Source organism: Typopeltis vanoorti, chromosome 23 (genome assembly GCF_054136105.1).
Source record: "Typopeltis vanoorti isolate ZY-2024b chromosome 23, IOZ_Tvanoo_1.0, whole genome shotgun sequence".
Classification (NCBI taxonomy): Eukaryota; Metazoa; Arthropoda; class Arachnida; order Uropygi; family Thelyphonidae; genus Typopeltis; species Typopeltis vanoorti.
Window position 1 is genome coordinate 59,853,409 of NC_143571.1, and position 20,761 is coordinate 59,874,169.

Genomic DNA, 20,761 nt, shown 5'->3' on the forward strand with positions numbered 1-20,761 from the left:
TTAAAACTATAAATATGGAACAATAAGAATTTAAATTATGTAATTAAGACCCATATGAAAATATAATAAGAGCAGTTTTGAATAATGCATTGGAAAAAGAGCTGATACAATTAAGATATCAAAACATTAAATACTACCTTTTGTATTTAAATGAAAATACAAAAATGAAATGAAATGTGGGAAAAAAACTGATAGATCATAGATGATCTATCAACAACGTAAAAAAACAACGTACCTTAGAATCATCAAATAAATTGGGCGGTAAACAGAAAAAAGAATGGCAAAAACGTGTTAACAGAATGCAAAATGATACGATAACTGGAAGAATAGAAAAAACAAAATACAATTCGAACACACAAAAAAAAAAGTGATAGGTTGCAACGAATGCTATCGTAAGAGATCCATGATCTAAGGCCGAAGAGAAGATTTACTTAGTGTTTCTAGCACCCCCTTACTTAATTAAGCAAAATAAGACCATATGGTTCAATGGAAAGACCATTGCACCTAAATGACAAGGATATTATCATTATCATTTTGAATTTTCTTTCTTGTATCGAAGTTTTATTTTACTATTTGCTAGCATATGAGTGGGTTAGGATCCAAAGATTCAATAATACAAAACGAAATCCTCGATTTGCATTTTGAATGTCGTCTAAGACATCCAAAACCTAGGTCTTTTTAATGTGATGTGTTCTTTCAGTTGGCTTTTCGTTTAGTTTGTTTTATCTTTCAGCACATTTTTGTGTCACATAAGCGCTTTTTAATAGATATCTCATATATATATATATATATATATATATATATATATATATATATATATATATATATATATATATATATATATATATATATATATATATATATATATATATATATATATATATCTGCATTATAACCTACGCTAAAACACGAATCCTCAACATACCTCCTCGAAACTGTGAATAATTATAAAGATTAGATCAGCAAATATATTGGAACGAATTTGAATAGACAGTTATTCAGATTTTATATTTTCTTCAGAAAATGTGAATGATTAGTACAATGCCTAATCAAACAAATATTATGCACATATCATAGTTCCCTTTCAGTTACGCAAACAACAGCAACTCATAACAGAGAACAGACAAGCGAGAAATTTAGTGCTCCGATAATATTCATGCCAGCTAACAGCTGCTCTGCTGATATAATAAATATGACTAGTTGTCTTCACCAATGGTGATTCTGACCATACGCAAACATGCATGGCAAATGGCTATCGGTAGGTAATCCAACACTCCATTAACCATCACCTATCATGTCATGAAATGGCGAACGAAGCGCAATCCTAATCGCTTGTGGCATGTGTTGTTGGCAGTAGAGTGGATACTTGATATTGTCCTATTAACAATATCGTGGTGTGTGTGTGTGTGTGTGTGTGTGTGTGTGTGTGTGTGTGTGTGTGTGTGTGTGTGTGTGTGTGTGTGTGTGTGTGTGTGTGTGTGTGTGTGTGTGTGTGTGTGTGTGTGTGTGTGTGTGTGTGTCAAAAGAACTCCTTTCCGTTATTACTGAGATTAAAAGAGTTATGTTAAACATTAATGAAATAATGTTATTTTCCTCTGAAACTCTCGCCTCCTCCCATCTATATCTAAGCCCTATAAACTGTTTTTATTATTAAATAATAATTGTCACTAATCATCAGCTACCATTCTTTCAAATAAATTGCATTTGGAATATTTTGGACTGTTATGCCAATTTTACACTCAAATATTTACTGAAAATCAATAAATGAAGAAAGGTTTCCCTTCTTGCATTCGTAGTGCATTCAACAGAAATCACTGAGCAAACTTTTTCTGCTCCATCAACAAGGCAAAACCGCGCGCAAATTCAGGCTGGTTTCTATCTCACGTTGACGTTTAATAGTCTTTCTCTGTTTATATTTCCTTTACATCTTATTACCTCGTATTCACATGTTAGCTTTGGTAATCCACAGTGGCGGATTACCCATTAAGGCAATGATGCACGTGCCTAGGGGCCTCAAACTTTGGGGGCCACCAAGCTAAGATATTTTCCTATAGTGTTTTAAAATAGATTAATGTTTTCAGTAAACATTATAAAATCTTGATTATTTTAAGCGAAAATTTTTTCAAACCAATTATTACGTTTTAATACGTATTTTGAACAGCGGGCACTATCTACGCTTTAAATAATGCCGCAATACCAATGTCGGCGCTAGTTGACAAGCTTCGTATTTTGCATTTTGAACAGCGCGCGCTATCAATGCTTTAAATTAAACCGCATTACCAATGTCAGCGCACGGCGCTGTTGACAGCATCGAAATCACGAAAACTGATTGCATTCCGAGATAGGAAGTTTCGCCTGGTTGCTCCTTAACTTCGTTTGTTATTGAATCGTGTAGGAGTGAGGTGTTTGTTTCAAAAATAACTTTTTAGTGTGACTTTTCGTGTTTTCATTATTTGCATGTAGTGCAAGTAAAAAAAAACTTTGTAAAATTGTAAAAAAAAACTGATAAAAAATTTAAAAAATAAAAATAAAAAATAAAAAGTTTTATTATTTATCATCCTTTAACCTTTTAACAGGCAGAAAAATCCAGAAGTTCAAAAAATTCAAAAGTACAAAATTTCATTTATTTGCCACCTAACTTTTATTTTTTTAAATTCTTTTTTTATTATTATTTTGGGGGCCCCAAATATAATTTGCCTAGGGGCCCCAACTATCCTTAATCCGCCACTGATAATCCATTCTATCATATAATATTATATCCATTCATTTCTATACTTGTGAATTCCATTTTTTACTTCTGGTTTGTTTTGTGTATTTTGAGATATCCCCTTAAGACGTTTTTAGGTAGCACAATGCATAATACCTATTACATTTATTTTGTTTTTTCGTACACATTAATATTCGTTAACTGGGATTTCTAATTTCTGCTGACATCTGTAGAGCTCTTTCAATGCTGGCTTCAATGAGATATTACCCAGAAAAATGAAACAAAAGAAAATCATACGTCTGTAGTGTATCGGTTAACAAAAAAAAAATCGTAGCAACCATAAAAATAGGAGCGTTGCCTTTTCTTAATTCTTTATCATATCGATAGAGATTGATATCGTATTCTATGTTTGCAGATGCTATGATGTGTGTTATCAAGGGGTCTGTGTACATGACTGAAGATAAAATTTAAAAAAAAAATGAATTACTGGGAAAGGGGGGGGGGAATGCCTAAAAACTCATTTAAGGCAGCATCTTTTCATGGACTCAGCATTTAGAAGAGCAGAAAAGAATATTAAACTGGAAATGAGATTGGCACACTTTACATAACGTACAATCCAAGTATAATTATAAGGTGGACGTAAATGTACTACTGAAATGAACATTGTTTGAACATAAATTTGGAAATATGTTCAGAAGTATATGGCATTTCATTGAGATTTTCAAATATAAATAAAAAATAATGAGTTAGTTAATAACATAAAAAATAATCTCTCTTCCTCAACAGAAATCTATATGTGAAAGATCTCGACATTATGGGAATTCCCTACATACCATTGCAGAAGATCCCTGATTTGTCCGTTACATCATTGAAAGGGGAAATCCCTTCTAAAAACATCTAGAAACGATACCGCACCGCCGATTTTGTTAGTCAGTTTCCAACATTTTTTTTTATAAAGAACAATATTCTATACATTTTGGGTGGGAGGGAAAAAAAGAAATTTGTTAACCATGTATAATTATTTTTATGTGACTCCTTCCACTCACAAGACAGGTTATAAACCTACCGTCAAGTTTAACGGTGGGTCGTGTTAATTTTGAAAATAAGTCTGATTTTCAGAGAACAGCAATGTTCACACACACATGCGCCAGGAGGAATAGATAGCGGGGATATCCACTAGTGTTCATTCCATTGCTCTACGTGTTATTGGCTTTACACCAAATCCCCCCCCCCCTTTAATGTTATGTAATCCTAATGAAAACGTTGCATTTAGCATTTCATATACCGGCATTTTCCTAGAACCCCCTCTTGTTGGGATGACTAGGAATTATCTAAAAATTTCTTACCGACACTTATAACATCGATTTAAAGGCGGAGCGAAATCACTAAATAATGCGAAAAATAGCACTTGAGTATTGCATATTCGCGTGCAGTCGTTGAAGAAGTACTAGCATTCCCATTAATCTGTTTACAGGCCCAGCAAGGGACAAACAAAACGATGAGAACTGTAGTGCTTCCTATTTTTAGATCAGTTCTCTGTGCTAGGGCGAACCCTTGTACAGAAACAAACCTTTAGTTGTCACACACCACCAAAAAGAATAAAACACGACACTTACTTGAGTGGATACATCCGGAGACCTGTCTCCATACCAGGGGTGTAAGACAATAAACATGCCAGTGCTGTCTCGAACAACAGACCGAAGTTCAGGACATGATTTCTGAAAGAAAATGACTTAATCTTGAAACTGTATTTACATATAATGAATTGCTTAAACGTATGTATCAATTTTTTTTCTATTTTCTCATTACATTTCGCATATTAGAACATACCAATAGGCAACAGCAGTTAAATAAAAATAGTATTTATAATAATACGTGAATTTGTGCGCGTGCACACACACACACACACGTTGGTTTTTCAGTATTAGTCTATAAATAAAAACAGAATGAAGTGTAGTATTCCACAGTGTGGAAAGCTGCATGAGAAGCTCAAGTTCTAAATTTAGAAAGGTGAATGACAGAGAGTGGAAGAAGGAGCACAATGATGGTAAACAGTAAATTAAATAGAGTATTATATAAATAAGTACATAAAATGTGATCACTAGCAATTCCGATTTTATATGAGTGCAACATTACATCACATTAAAAATAATAAGATAATGTAAATCAGGCATTGTTTAGAATTTATAATTTGGATTTATTAATAAAATTTAAGAATAAAAATAACTGGAAAATTGATTTAGAATATTTAATATCTGGATGGAGTCAAGTTTGATTTTTTGTAAAATCAAAAACAATATGAGTTGGATATGTCTTGCCATTTGGATTTTTTAAATATAACGTTAGATGTTCATAAGTCACAAGTGGGATACTATGATGTCTCAGATGCAGTAAACTGTGTGTGTGTGGGGGGGTCTGAATTTAATATTTAATTTCAGTTTTACGGATGGGTTTTTTTAAAGCTTTAGAACTATACTGCCAACGCTATAACTTCGATATTTCAGATCCTCCAAATTAGCACCTACTTTAATATTGGTAGCACCCACTGAATGTTTTTCAATGTACATTTTTTTTCTTAATTTTGAAATATAATAACTATATGTTATTTATGCAAAATATTCAATAAAAATCTATTATTTTAGCATTGTTATGTCTCTCTTTATATAGTCAAACTTTTGTTTGTTATTGACTAAGAAGGATGGGACAATCTTCCATTTAATAAAGATTCTGCTAGCTCACACTAATCAATGCGTTTCAACGATTGTCCGCATGGCCTTGGATACTTGGCCAACCACAGACTGGTTTCTGTATATGGCGATATTAATTCATCTATATCATTTTGTAAGCATGGATTTAGTTCATTTGAAAGAAAAGTTGAGTCATTTAATCGATTCTGTGTCCAAGTAACTCATAAATAATGCTAATACATTTTAGTTTTCAAAGCGAGCATTTTTCACTAGCATATGTTAATGATAATTATATTCATAATGCAGTTATTACATGTAGATAAATATACTTTTGACAGCATGTCACTGTATCATGCGCTGACATTAGAAAGGCTGTTGTGCGGTTATGTCCTCTTTCGGTGCGAGTCATCTATCACCTTTAAACGCGTAGGCATACTTAGTCAATAGTATAATATATATTAAATTATAAAATATTTAAAACTTTTTTAATTTGTTATATATACCAATATTAATTAAAATTAATTCAATTTAATCAAATTAATAATAATTAGATTAAATTTAAAATAATTTTAAATCATACAATTTAAAATTATTGTAAATTAAACTGAACAAGATTTCAATAGGCGTTTTAAGATGTTGTTTAGGAAAGGGGCGTCTGAGTGTATTTATTGGACACACTCAGACACAAAAATAATTGTGTCTTTTGCACAAAGATAATTATGCCGCTGTAATCATTAGCAGATCGGAAACAGGATAGGAAAGTATGTTTTATTATCGGAAACTGCTTAGCAATGAAAGCAATGGCTAGAACGAGGGTGATAAGTTAACTGAAGATTAGAGTTCTTCTTCACTTGATATAATTATCAGACACTTTGGAATATATTTTAATTCTTTCCTTTGTTACATTTTAGTAAATAAATAACTTAATTTCTTTTCGTACAGCAATTTATTTATTTTATTTCATTTTATTTTTTTATTTCAATTTTTCGGTACAATAATATCACTTTTCTGATATACGATAGGCGCAATGTAAAGAACAAATCTTATTTATCAGAATGTTTACCCTAAGTTCTTTCCCATAATAAAGTGACGGAGGAACCTAATAGAAGTAGGTATGCCATCATACCTAGGGTTCGCAGGGACCCAGAATTTCCAGAGAACCATTCCTGAGTCCCAACAGGCATTTACGATTTCATAGTACAGATTTCTATTTTTATGACCTTGTCCATTACAAAAGGCCAGATCAGAGTGATGTGGTTTGTGAATGTAGCTGTTATCATCATCATCCAGCGGCTGCTCTGAAATAATTTTACAATAACAACTGTTGTAACTTGCTACTGTGATTTCTACTTATTTATTTTTTTATAGTATTTGTTTCCAATAAATGTCAATTTCTTCTTTTTATCATTTTGATATCTTATTATTATCATATATTACCTTTCTGGGTCAATTAGGTATATATGAATTTTTCATTTTTTTTCCTTCTGTCCCTTTGCGCCATTTTATAAATAGATATTTGTTTAGTCATTACTGAATTTACTTTTTTGCTATTCTTTTCTCACAATAACTGTAATATAAACTGGTAAAAATGGCTAAAAACCTAAAGAAAAAACCTAAAGACTACTATTTGAAAATAGCATTCTGTGCTTTCTCACCGATGGTACAGTCTCTGCTTCATCCATACAGCACCAGTCAGCCACTGAGTCACTGTTTGCTAGATGATGACACTTCACTTCCATTTTTGGTTGCTCGAAAGCTTTTATGTATTTATAAAACGAAATGTGTTTGTGTGGAGTTTATTATTACGTTACTATACTAAACATATTTTGTGGAAAGTTTCCTGTTACAGCAGTACTCGAACAAACAACAACTCTTTCGTTCATTTTTTTTACTGTTTTCAAAAAATCAAAAAAAATTCATAAAAGAACACTATTTTAAAACACCTAAAATTGCAGAAAATTTTCAATAGTGCAGATGTTGGAGTTATACGACTTATGAGTAATAACGTTTACTTATTTTCCTTATATTCATTTTTAAAGTATCTTCTAAAAGCACAAAATGGTGCTTATTTATCACTAACCTTTCTTACTCGGTAGTTCAGAGAGAAATATGTTATCATTGATTTATAATCTGAGAAATTCAAGGAGGCCTAATTTCATCATTTCATTCGTATATCTTAATTCGTATATACATTTCGTGTTTTTAATTTGCAAAGTTCGACCTTGTATAAGGTTGTGTTGGCTGTAAATAAAGCAAGTGCGACCTCGCTTGTTGTTTTTAGCTTGCCATTCCAGTATGACAGTGTTACTTAATTTCATTCAGAATGTCCCTATGAAATCTTTTGGCGCATATACGATTCCTCCGATTTTCAAATCCGAATGAATTAGTGAAATATAATGGAAATTATAGTATATAATGAAAATTACTTCCTTTTATTTCCATTTCAGATTTTTCTTAAAATTACCAATAATGTTTATGGGGGCTGAGAGAAGTCATTCTTATCGCTGTAGATTATGTGTGGTTCTACCACGGTTTTTTTTTCATTTATCAAGAAAATGAAATAACTGTCCACAAAAATACCATCTTGACCACTGTGAAATATAATTTTAATTATTGAAACTTTGACAAGTTAGCATTTCATAAAGACTGTCTTGCCACCTGTAATAAACGCATAGCACTTTCTCTGCTCCATAAAGTGAGAGGCGACGGAATAAAATGTTTAATGCTAAGTGATGGATAGATAACTAAGAGTGTTTTCACTGCCAAACTTACACAGATTTAATCTGTTCTGAACCGATGAGTTTATCGTCATATTCTTAAAATATATTGGAAACGGCTTTCATAATAGGAGAAGTGCCGCAAGGAACGACTAAAGGAATGAGTAAATTTATATTTATAATTACTATAAATCCCATCACACATTTTCAAATGCACTCTGAATTATAAAGCAGACAAAAGGAGTCAGTGAAAAACCTTATTCCATGCACAAAAAAAAAAAAAAGAAAAAGCATTATTACTCTTCAGAAACGCACGTATAAAAATGACTAAACGTATAGCTTCAGCGTAAGTTACTTAACTTCTTAATGAGGTTCGTTGACAGAAACAGCGAGAACCAATTACAGACTAATTAAAACCACACTACAACCTTGACGTGTAAACAAATAAGTGGATGCGAAGTGTTTATATTGAAATTGAAATAGCATTTATATATTAATACAATGATATGGATACGAAGCATAAATCATTTATTCTATTTCATCCATACAGCTTTGGATGGTAAATAACCTTTTCAAACTATTCCATTTTTTTAACATTTATGTTTTAATGAATGTCGAAATTCGTCTGAAGTAGATCATGCATAAAAATGTTTGGTGAAAAAGTGTTTGATTTCAAGTTATTTATAACAAGCTGTGAATGATAGGTTTAGCACAGTAATCTGATTTCTTATCTCACAACCATGATGAAAACAACAACAAAAAAAACGTCTTTTATGAAATATTACTTGAAGCCGATTAACTTATGAGCTTATCCAACTTAACGCCTGTGGACGAATGTTCTACATAACGTACTGACCTCACTAACTGTCGATGTATAGTAGATTAATCAAAGCGAATTATACTGGATTGATTATGCTGATTAAAAAAAAGGGTAGTGAGGAAAATTCCTGAAGGAGAGACTATTAAAAATGATCATGTCCTGGAACCCAAAAGCAGTTATGAATTGTAAAAGATTCATTTATCTGATTCCGAACAATGCAAAATATATCTTCAATTAACCAAGTGTGATATGTGATAAATCAAATAAATGTAGATGAAAATACCCTCCAAGTAGTAGTAGAGTATTTATCTAGTTATTAGAAGAACACTACCTAATCGGAGATAAAGAATTTGCACAAAGCAGAAGCTTGAAACATTTGTTTTGCTTAATAATAGTACAGGGAGAAGATTTTCAGAATAACGTATTATTGACTGACAGCAAACCTGCTGTCAGTCAAGAAAATCGTAGGGATCTTATTCCAAGATTTCATACGTTTATTACAACCTGGACCTTAGGAACGAGCACAAACATATCAAACAAATATATTATGTCTGTAATTGTCATGTAATTATTCTGACTAATTTGCCTGATTGGAGTTTTCATGAGGGGGGGGGAGGAATCCTTACTGCCCCCATAGCATGAGACCGACTAACTTATCTTCAACTGGAAAGCCGTTACTGAAGTTTCTTCGCCCTCACAGGCGAGATTCTAACCCGTATACGAATATGAATTGGGAAAAAATAATAATTATTATTATTATTATTATTACAGACCCATAGCAACATTACCAATTATTAATCAAATTATGGAGCGGATTATACTGAAGAAACTCACAGCATACATTGAGATCTTTCATATTATCCCCAAAACACAATATGGTTTTCAGAAAAATAAGGGAACAACATCTCTCTTGGAAGACTTTACAGACGTAATTAATACCGCCTTAGACAAAAACAAAACTGTCGTGGTAGTCTTTATTGATCTAACTAAAGCATTCGATTCACTTACACATCAAACCTTGTTAGAAAAGCTGAGGCATGTTGGAATAGACGGGCCTCTTCACAGGTGGTTTACAAACTACCTTCAAAATAGAAAGCATATCACACCTATTGGGTCAAACCGAAGCAGAGAGCTACCAGTAACCTGTGGAGTACCACAGGGAGCTGTACTCTCCCCAACTCTATTCAACATTTACACGCACGATATTAATCAGCTACCACTCAATGGTAAGATATTCCAATACGCAGACGATACAGCAATAATATCCATCCATAATAACGCAAGCATAGCCCAAACAAATAGGCAACATGATATAAATCTGATCATAGACTGGCTCACGAAAAACTCCATACACCTAAACTCAGAAAAGACAAAATTAATGATATTCAGAAATCCACTGACTCGACCAGTTGATAACAAATATATAACCATCCAACATCCACTTTCCAACATAAAAAACACACAGAACAGCAAAACCACTACAATCACTCAGGTTGAAACAATACGATACCTTGGAATTTACTTCGATGCAGATATGAACTGGAATAGCCACATAAACCATCTACACAACAAACTCCGAACAATAAGTGGCAAACTCTACAGGTTAAAAGACATAGTTCCCATACGCCTAAAAACACTAATATACGAAGCACTATGCCAAAATATACTAAGATACGCTATAACAACGTATGCTTTCTGTGCACCCTACAAATTAAATAGATTAATGTCGCTACAGTACAAAATGATAAAACTGACCTTTTGGGAACAAAGAGAAAATAACAACCTTATATACATTGCAATGTCAGAACACAAAATACTGACAGCAAAACATTTATGTCACTATGCAGCTTTGCTAAAATATTTTTTTCGATGCCAACTACAGGACAGTCAGAAATACATACCGTATAACAAGACCTCAGACAACTAATTATATCACATATAAATAAAATAATCAATACGGAAAGGCCACGCGAAACTTCTACATTCCAGACATGATAACCAAATTACCTTTTGAATACAGAAATCTTACAAACTACAACAGTCTGAAAAGAGCTCTAAGGACATACTATGAACAAGAAACACGCACCCAAAATACCATACAACAAACTTAATGAAACACGATATATTCGTTCAGGCTTCCAGTTCAGCAACACATCAATACATTCCAAGTTTGTGTGTGTGTGTGTGTGTGTGTGTGTGTGTGTGTGTGTGTGTGTGTGTGTGTGTGTGTGTGTGTGTGTGTGTGTGTGTGTGTGTGTGTGTGTGTGTGTGCGCGTGCGTGCGTGCGTGCGTGCGTGTGCGTGCGTGCGTGAGCGAATTTCTCAATCATAGATTTCGTTGCTTCCCAACACAGCAAAAAAAAAAAAATCCAATAAATAATAACCAACTGGTGTCATCCTCAGATAAGCTTTGAGGATGAAAGCAGAGAAATTAGTTCTCATCCAAGATGTATCATATGTAACCAAGTGCATGTAATGTACGTATCACATGTAAACCGAAGTATGTAATGTAAGTATCATATGTAAACAAATGTAAGTAATGTATCATATGTAATCAAATGTATGTAATGTATGTAATAACTCTAACAAAAGTATGCAATATAGAGTGATTATATCCATTGATATTGTATATATAGAGTGTAAAATTGCAAAGAAATATCTGTAATAATCATCATTATGAATAATATAATAATATATGTTGTAAACAGTTATTGTTATTATTATTATTTAAAAAAAAACTTTATGTACGAGAAAGTATTTGTTATGCATAATTGTCTTCATATAATGTATGTAATTTATCTGAGAAATAATAAAATGTTAAAAAAAATACAATATACAGGGGAAAAAAGAAAGAAAGAAAAAACACACTGTACGAATTTCATTATTACAAAAAAAATATATCAACAGAATTAAACCTGTTGTAAATAGGTAATCTTATGTTGTAAATATGTAATCACAATATGAATCATAATTTTAATTTAAAAAAAAAATTGCATTTTTTAAAAGAAAAATATGTAATCAAGTATGTATCATATGTAATCAAATGCATGTAATGTATGTATCATATGCAAACTAATGTGCACAATGTTGTATCATATGTAATCACATGTATGTAACGTATGTATCATATGTAATAAAAAATTTTTTTTTTAAAATTATACAGGCATCTCTATGGATATCCATTATTCACATCGGATAATAAAGTATTGTTTAACTAAAAAAAAAAATCTTACTTTAAAAACACGGACATGTATGCGAGTCCGAGCACACTGAATAAACAGTTATAATTAAATGAACCTGGGGGTCATAGTTTCATTCAAATAAAACTCTTTAAATTGATACAAAAGTTCAATTATTCTTCATTTAATTTATTAAATCAAAATGTTTATGCAGTAAATGAAAAACACGGCGAAATACATTCACAGGAAATCCTTCCAATTTTAGATAAAAAAAAAACCTTTATTATATAATGACATTTTATTTTAATCTAAAAAAATCAGAATTTAACACAATTCTTGATTTTTGTCTTCACTTCTGAGTTCTATTCTCGGTTCTCAGAAGTGAAGACAAAAATCAAAGATTGTGTTAACTTCTGAATTGAAGTGCATTTTAGAGTAATTTGCTATTCTTCAAATATACGAGTATTATACTCGTATGCTTATATCTAAAGATTTTCCCCAAATTTAGAAAAATTAGCGAATTATTGTTCTTAAACAATCTACTGAAAAATTTCATTTTTGAATCCCTTTTTTTATATATATATAAAAATAAGTAATAATGGTTAACATTGATTTTCTAATAGCAACGATAATTATACTTACGTCATTCCTTGATGAATAAGAGAATTACGACGGGTTTTACAAATGATCAAATCTGCCCACTGCACAACCACGATAGATACAAAAAATGCGGTGTGACAAGTAAATTCTAGGGTTTTTCGTGCGGTATACGTCTGAAAAAATAATAAATTGAAAAGATGAGCAGTGATAATTAAAATTCATATCGAAATAATTATATTAATGTGAATTAGAAAATGTTATGTATATTTATGACTACTGCATGCATGCATGCACCCCGCCCCTGAATTATCGTCCCCGAAGAAAACAAAATTGAGCGAAGAGAAGAAAGGCATGCAATATCGCATAGTCTACACTGTCAATCAGCATATGTTACTAAAATCCTTTACTGACAGTTATGCAGCCCACAAGAAATAGTGCATAAAGAATACTACAGAGTAACTCACACGTGGTGAAAATTCATTTGGCAGCTATATATAATGAGCAGGTTGTTAGTTGTTCAGTGTTCAGTTATATGATTTATCTTTCTGGATTGTTATAAATGTATTATTCAAAATAAACAAACTAATTACCCATTCCTGCCTATAGGAGTCTTCGAGGTCATTTATAGCCTTTGAATCCCAGGCCTTTCGCAATCCAAAGAGATCTTTTGGCCAAAAGCCATTCTCTGCCATGATAACAAAGTAAGTGAAGAAACCAGCAGAAGCTTGCATCATTCCGATTTGTCCATAAGCCATCGATATCAACCTAAGTGAAGATAAAAATATGAACGTAAACATTTAAAATTAGAAAATGCGCCTTATTATTCTTTGTAGAGCTTAATCCAATTTTTAAAAAATATTATTATTATTATTATTATTATTAAGTAATCAGCATAACTGAAGAGGAATAATTTCCTCATATTCGTACTCATGCACTCAAAGTTTTTAATTCATCCCTTAGTTACGTATACATCAAAAGATGTAAGAGTGTGACTACATTTCCTTGCTGAGAACGATTGTCTACATCATAAATTGCTCTGTATACCTCCTATAATCGAACACGACATTCCCTAGTTAGGAGTCTATATTGCTTTTCATTATTGTAATTATATAATTGTCTTAAACATAGCAATTATAGTAAACGGACTTCCATTTCATGATTCATTATTTCAGTTAACTCACTATATTCCAAAGGTTTCCGTCCACTAGCTAATGGAACTACGACTACAGTCGAAATAATTGTCCTAGCGGTAAAGCCCAGATATCGTTAACACAATGAATGAAGAAATAAGATCTTATTCATTTTCCTGTTGTTTTTAAGTTGCGTATGTGTGTTCTCCAATGTTTTCTTTTTTTTTTTTTTTCAAGAACCGGATAACTCCACATTTCTCACATCACAGACTGCGCTCGTATCCAGATCTCTTTCTTGAACAAGTAGCGAAATCACTTATTCTGGATACGAAGCACGCTTTTATATTTCACAGAAAACAACTCATAATGCAGTCGACCACTTAGCATCAGAGGCGTAGCTAGGGAGGAGCGGAGGGAGAGATCCGCCCCGGGCAACACTTTGAACCTATTTGAACTTTTGCAGTTAATTCTAAAATACAGTCTCGAGAACTCAGTTCCAACTATTGTAATACTACAGCAAAGTTTCCTTCCAATTGTTGTAAGTGTTGCTAGTTGTGAGAGGAGTTTTTCTAAATAAAATTGATTAAGAATTACCTACATTATCATGAAATAGACTTCGCCAATGTCATCGACGATTTTGCTGACAGAAAAGCAAGAAAAATTACATTTTAGAATGTTAAAATTAAAGTTTTACTTCAAAAATAAACATAGTGTTTTAATTTATTTCCCTATACGTCGTTTTGATTTTTTGTAATATTTTTGGTGTGTATTGAGAGGGGCGGCAAACTCAGGGATCGCCCCGGGTGACAAAAGCTCTAGCTACACCACTGCTTAGCATTCATGAACAGTTACATTCTTCTGAAAATAACTAGAGGCTAAGAACTTCATTTTCTTTCTAGTCAGTCAGATGTAAACCTAAGTTTTCCGGCGTCCGCTTAGTAATGACAATATTCATAAACTAAGACGGAAACAGATTCAGAACGCATGCGCCTCAGGATTTGATTGGATAATTTTTCAGTCATTGTTTGATCGATTCACTCAGATTTCAAATCTTTCTTTATGATGAACTTTGCATGTTGAAAAGGTATTTTAATGTTATTCATAATGAGAAATTTAATGATCAATCCAAAGTCAACGTGAAGTATTGATGAAGGTCTGGAATCTCATGATATAACATTTCGTCTTATATGCCAAAAAACATACTTATTTGAAAACACAACAACAACAACTATCATAACAATGTTTACAAAATTCAATTCAAAATTTATAAAATCCAAAATAGAAAAATAATATACAAAAGATTCAAAATATACATAACAGTGGAACCTTCCACGATGAGTCTTTTGACTCCATGGAGGTTTTCATTTTAATAATAATAATAATAATAATAATATATAAAATGTTTAGTCTTATTCTCTCTTGCTTGTTGTTATCATAAAGCATTGTATGATATTTGTTATATTCTGATACTATTTGATGAGTCATGTTAATATCGCGCATAATGGTAACATGAACTATGGCGATCTGTCTAAAATGATAAGGATAACCTCGTTTTTATCAAACTGCATTGCCTCCAAGGGTACAACTTAGTGATAAGTAAGAAGAGATTAAATCGATGTTACTTTTTCATATGATGACCATAAAATACACTTTCCTCCCTCGTTTGCATATAAATTGTTAATAATAATTGCTCTGAATTGCCAGTCAAATTGTTGTTTGAATATTTTGTTTTGGTTTCAACTGTGTGAATAAAGTAGTAATAATAATAATAATTTGTACGATCTACAAATCGACCTGACACGAAACGTATTATGCAATATATAAGAAGTTTCACGCGATGATGTTCTATGTAAAGTCCCCTTTGTTATCCAGTGTGGAAAAGAAGTGACTGACTGATAAATTTTAATAACTTTCAAAAAAACCCGTTTCGCGCAGACAACTAGTGAAAAGCAAAAGATCCAACTCCCTTCAGTTAAAGAGTGTCATTTTCACGCTCATATAACATTCATATTACACGAATAAAACTGAACAGATGAATAAAGTGAAGGTTAATGGGAGTCCTAATGGCTCGAAATTAAGGTTAAAAAAGTGCAAATTGCATTTCAAGGTTCGTACTGCTTATTGTTAATGCTTCGCTATAATGAGCTTCAACACACAGCTAGGATTATAATTACAGAAAAATATCTTTCGCAGAGAGTCTAAACGTTATTCAGTCCAAGAGAAAATAATTCATATTTTCTAAGAAATGGCATCCTGTTCCTGTTGCAGATTAAATTGCAAGTCTGATTTGTATAGCTTGTCAAATGCCTCTACTCTGAGATTTAAGCAGCTTAGTCCAACGTTATTTGGAAGTTCTACTATACTAAAAAAGCATGAAAACATTCATTATAATATAAATTTGAGTTTGATTCTAACATCGAATTAACATGGAAGCAATTACGGACATGAGGTGAATGTATGGCCAGTCAATTGTGTTTATCGAAGTTTATTTCTTTTATGAAATAAAATAAAAAAAACTTTTCCCTATGGGGAGAGAAAAAAACCTTTCTCTCCCGAACATCATCAGCAACCTGTTAACTCAGCAGTAGTTTGAAAGAACAATAATGTTTACATATATTTACATAAATGAATATAGATATACGTACTGATACATGTACTTCTTATAAATGATTTTTATTATATTTCTAATACACCGGTTAAAAATTTACAATCATATTTTTCATTTACCTAACGTGTAATTCACCATTGACGCTAGCAAGCAAAGTTTGACCAGCAGATCCCTGGCACGTTGCCAAAAAAAATTTGGAGAATCACAACTGTAAATTGTTCAGTATGGAAAAAAGTGAAACAAACTAGAATTAAAATCGCCTGGAATTGTACAAGTTCTATAAAGGTCAATATCAAATGGCACTAAATCAAAGAGGACATCTTTTGAAAGAGATATCACACCATTATAGAAATAAGATTATTCAAATTAGAACCATAAAATTCGAACCGTATGTAATGATGATAATAGTAATTTTTTTATGTGTTGGAAAGTGAAGGCCATTAGATCACCAGCTCCCACTTTTTAATTATATGAAATTATCTCCAACTACTGTCTTTGCTGTCACTCACCAGGGTAATTTCATAATTCTGACTTTGGCGGAAGATAACATTAGCCTCAACGCTCATCTGAACAGCATCGAGAAGGACAATCTGTAAAAGTAGATAGTCTTACTCGATGCTGTAGATTCTGATATCTAAGAAGTGAATGATGTACGCAACAAACGATTATTATTCTGTATAACATAACAGTATACCTTCATAGCAGTGAAGGTATTGCAATGGTCCAATGGCTTCTTTCTTTTTTCAGAAGAATTGCAATGAGCTGAATATATGACAGAGCATCTCGCACTTCTCAATGCTTGATTTTTGGAGTCATAGGAATATTTCGAAAAGTTTCACTCCGACAATATTTCCAATCGACGATTCATCAAAATTATTCATTGGTCACAAAATGGGTGCGACAGGAAACTAGAAAAGAAGTCATTAACCGGCTTCTTTAATTTGCAATAATATTTGTACAAGCATATCCGCTGTCGCATTTTCTAAGTGCCCTAAAAAGCAAACAACGTAGTATGTCCTTTATTGTACTTTCCAATTAGTTTACAACTGGATGTATTAGGCGTCAAGGTGACCAGTTATGTGTGTTTCTGTTTCTGTTATCTGTTTCTAGAAGAAAACAGTCTTTATTAAATTAAAAAAAGTACAGAAAAAAGTTCTTTAGTGATTTCGACCAAGATTTTTCCATCTTCCAATCAGTTAATTTCTAAAAACGTCCTGAAGGAATGATACCTCAGATAAGACGAAGTAATGAAGACCAAGATGGCGAATCTCAGTTTCCACTGAGAAATAGTGAGTAAGCCTTGCATTTTGTTAAAGGTGAGTCATATGCAGAGGAGTAGCTAATGTACCGCGAAACCCTACAATGAAGTTGGGGATGAAAACTCTGATGAATTAATGAAGGCTTGTAAGAGCCCAACGGAAACTCTTAAGGTAGCCCAAAATTATGAGGCGGAGTGAAATGTTGAATCCCATAATTACGCCATTGACCACAGCCACAGAAAAAACAAACACTCTTGAACATCATTTATTTATCCTGCATACGAAGGGCATGAGAACCTATAGCAAACAGATGTCGTGTGAGGGAGGGTCAGGAATGAAGTAATCTGTTGATATTCTTCTTGAACTGTTGAAAACTGTAGTCATTGAAAATGCTTCGTAAGAATTAAGGTGGAAGGAATGAAAGATACTGGGAATAGTAGGTTCACTGAGTGTGCAGTTCTACTGTAAAAGGATATTGATCAGCTGTAGTATGAGGCTAGTTCTGCTGAACAATCGCCATGGAAATATCTGTAATTGATCTTTTATGTAACTGATCTTCTATGGGAAATTGGCTAAAGAACGTCGTAAGAAAGTGTCATTTATCAACCGGATTGCCGTTTTATGAACAGCATTAAGAATTTTTAGGGAAGTCTTAGGTGCATCACCCCATATATGAGAGCAGTATTCCAATGTTGGTCGGATTTAGGATTTGTACAGATTAAGTAACTGTTCGGCAGATAAGTACCGTTTTGACCAGAAAAGGATGCCAAGTTTTTTGGTAGCTGTTGATGCTACAGCTGTGATATGATTGTGCCAGAAAAGGTTTGAAGTAAGAGTCAATCCGAGAAGAGAGATTTGGCCTTGACTGTTGAGCTCAGCATTATCAAAAGTAAGAGGAGATCTCAGAACTTTTTTTTTTCGGGAAAATGAACAAAACTGCCTTTTGGAAGCATTGAAGTTGACTAGGTTGCTTTCACCTCAATCAAGAATACTGTGAAGATAAGTGTTCAGGACACTTATTATAGATGATCTTGATCTTGGTATCTCTCAAGGCCTGTCATATGAGTAGGATGAGTGGAGGTGTGTTATCATCAGCAAAACTATGAATGGGGTTTGCAGAGAATGAGAGCAGGTCGTTCATATAAATCAAGGAGAGATGGGTGAAATGACAGAGCCTTGAGAGATATCGGCATTGACAGGAAAGTCTGAGGAGAGAACACCATCTACCATTGCACATAGGGATCGATCCGAGAAAAAACTGGTGATCCATTTATACAAGGATAAAAGCAGTCCAAATGATGGTATCTTGTTGAGAAGTCCTCGATGACACTCCCTGAGGAGAGAACACCATCTACCATTGCACATAGGGATCGATCCGAGAAAAAACTGGTGATCCATTTATACAAGGACAAAAGCAGTCCAAATGATGGTATCTTGTTGAGAAGTCCTCGATGACACTCCCTGTCAAAAGCCAGATGTCAAGAGTAACACCAAAGGTTTCTCCAAACCTTTCCATGGAATGAGTCCAAATGTGAGTGACGTAGGCTAGGAGATCTCCTTTGGATCTGGAGTGACGAAATCAATACTGGTGGTCACTAATTAGACAGCAGTTCTCAAGGTGTTAAAGAAGTTGACTGTAGATAACTTTCTCCGTTGCTTTAGATAAAATTAATGTAGCAATAGGTCGATAGCTTGATGGTAAACATTTATCTCCTTTTGGGGAACTAGTTGTATATGAGCTTTCTTCCATGCTGAAGGGTGAATGTCAGCTGAGTAGTGAATAGATAATAGAGAACAGGTGTTAGTTCAGGAGCATATCTCTTGACCGCAATGGATGGAATTCCACAAGAACTGGCTGACTTTGTAGTATCCGATATTCAAGATTCCTTTCATATCTTTCTCAGGAGGCATAAGATGCAATGTTCTAAGCCAGGGTTTCCGAAATTGTGTTCCGCGGAAAGTGAATAAGTGTTCCGTGATGTCAGTGACCAAGCTGTGTATTTTTAAACATGGAAGTAATTCGGGAAAGGGAATACCGCTGTTTATGACTGGTCATAAAAATTGCCCGCAAGCCGATTACAGCAATGGGCGGCGTATCCTCTATTCTCAAAACTGAAAGAAATAACACCTGTTTTACAAATGTTAGTGACCAATCAGCAAGGAAGTATAAAGAAAAATTTTCCACTGAAATTGAAGATCAAGGTAGTCTGTATCCGGTTCTCAAATCTAGTAATACTGAATACTTTCTTCGTATTGTAGGGTGAAAGTGCTTGTTTCGAAACCGTAGTGCCATGATTTTTTAAAAGTAATAGGCCTACATATTTAAATTTTAATATGAATAAGAGACAAGAGACGTTGTTTAATTTTGGTGTTAAGAAATCTTTTATTGAAGGTGTTTGTGACTCAACAGATAGTGATTCATCCCCCTCCAGCCTACAAAGCGATCTCCTGGATGTACAAAAGGAGAAGAAAACTACCAGCACACAGAAGAAAAAGGCTGCATTCATGCATAAGTACTTATAACAATATTATTAATTTTGGTGATCAGAATGGGATATATCAATGAAAATCAGGACAAATTAATTTAATGATGTTGGCCTGAGGAAACTACAACATGCTACAAGATTTCATTAGTCCAGTGATTGATAACTGATTTAAATGTAATTTTATATTTGTCAACATGTCACACCGTATGCATAAGTGTAATAATACTCTTTATGATTATGTCATAATTAATTATTAATATATTACAAAAAAAACCAAGGTGTTCCATGAACATTTCAGGATTTGTGAAGTCTTCCGTCGTAGGAAAAATCTGGGAAACGCTGTTCTAGGACGTTATTTGCGATAGTCGTCTATGTACGAGTTGGAACAGACAAGAATGAAGCCAAGAAAAACACCAAAGAACAAAAATCAACTATACTTACCTTTCGTTCACCAATTTGTCATTTACTGGATCTCGCGGTCTTCGTTTCATGATATCACTTTCTGCTTTTTCATAGGCCAAAGAAATAGCGGGAACCTAATACGAAGTTATTAAATTAATTTGCTTTGG

General features: G+C 33.1%; 1 protein-coding gene across 2 annotated transcripts in view; it reads right to left on the minus strand.

The window, feature by feature from the left end:
* LOC150093891 (sodium/potassium-transporting ATPase subunit alpha-like) overlaps positions 1-20,761 on the minus strand; it is a 189,530-nt gene that overhangs the window by 6,028 nt on the left and 162,741 nt on the right. For both annotated transcript variants that reach the window (XM_090413198.1, XM_090413199.1), the window contains exons 17-20: positions 20,634-20,728; positions 13,300-13,474; positions 12,752-12,882; positions 4,324-4,425 (exon numbers count right to left, since the gene is read on the minus strand). In XM_090413198.1, the coding sequence (XP_090269324.1) occupies positions 4,324-4,425; positions 12,752-12,882; positions 13,300-13,474; positions 20,634-20,728 (503 nt within the window). The remainder of the gene's footprint in view (positions 1-4,323; positions 4,426-12,751; positions 12,883-13,299; positions 13,475-20,633; positions 20,729-20,761) is intronic.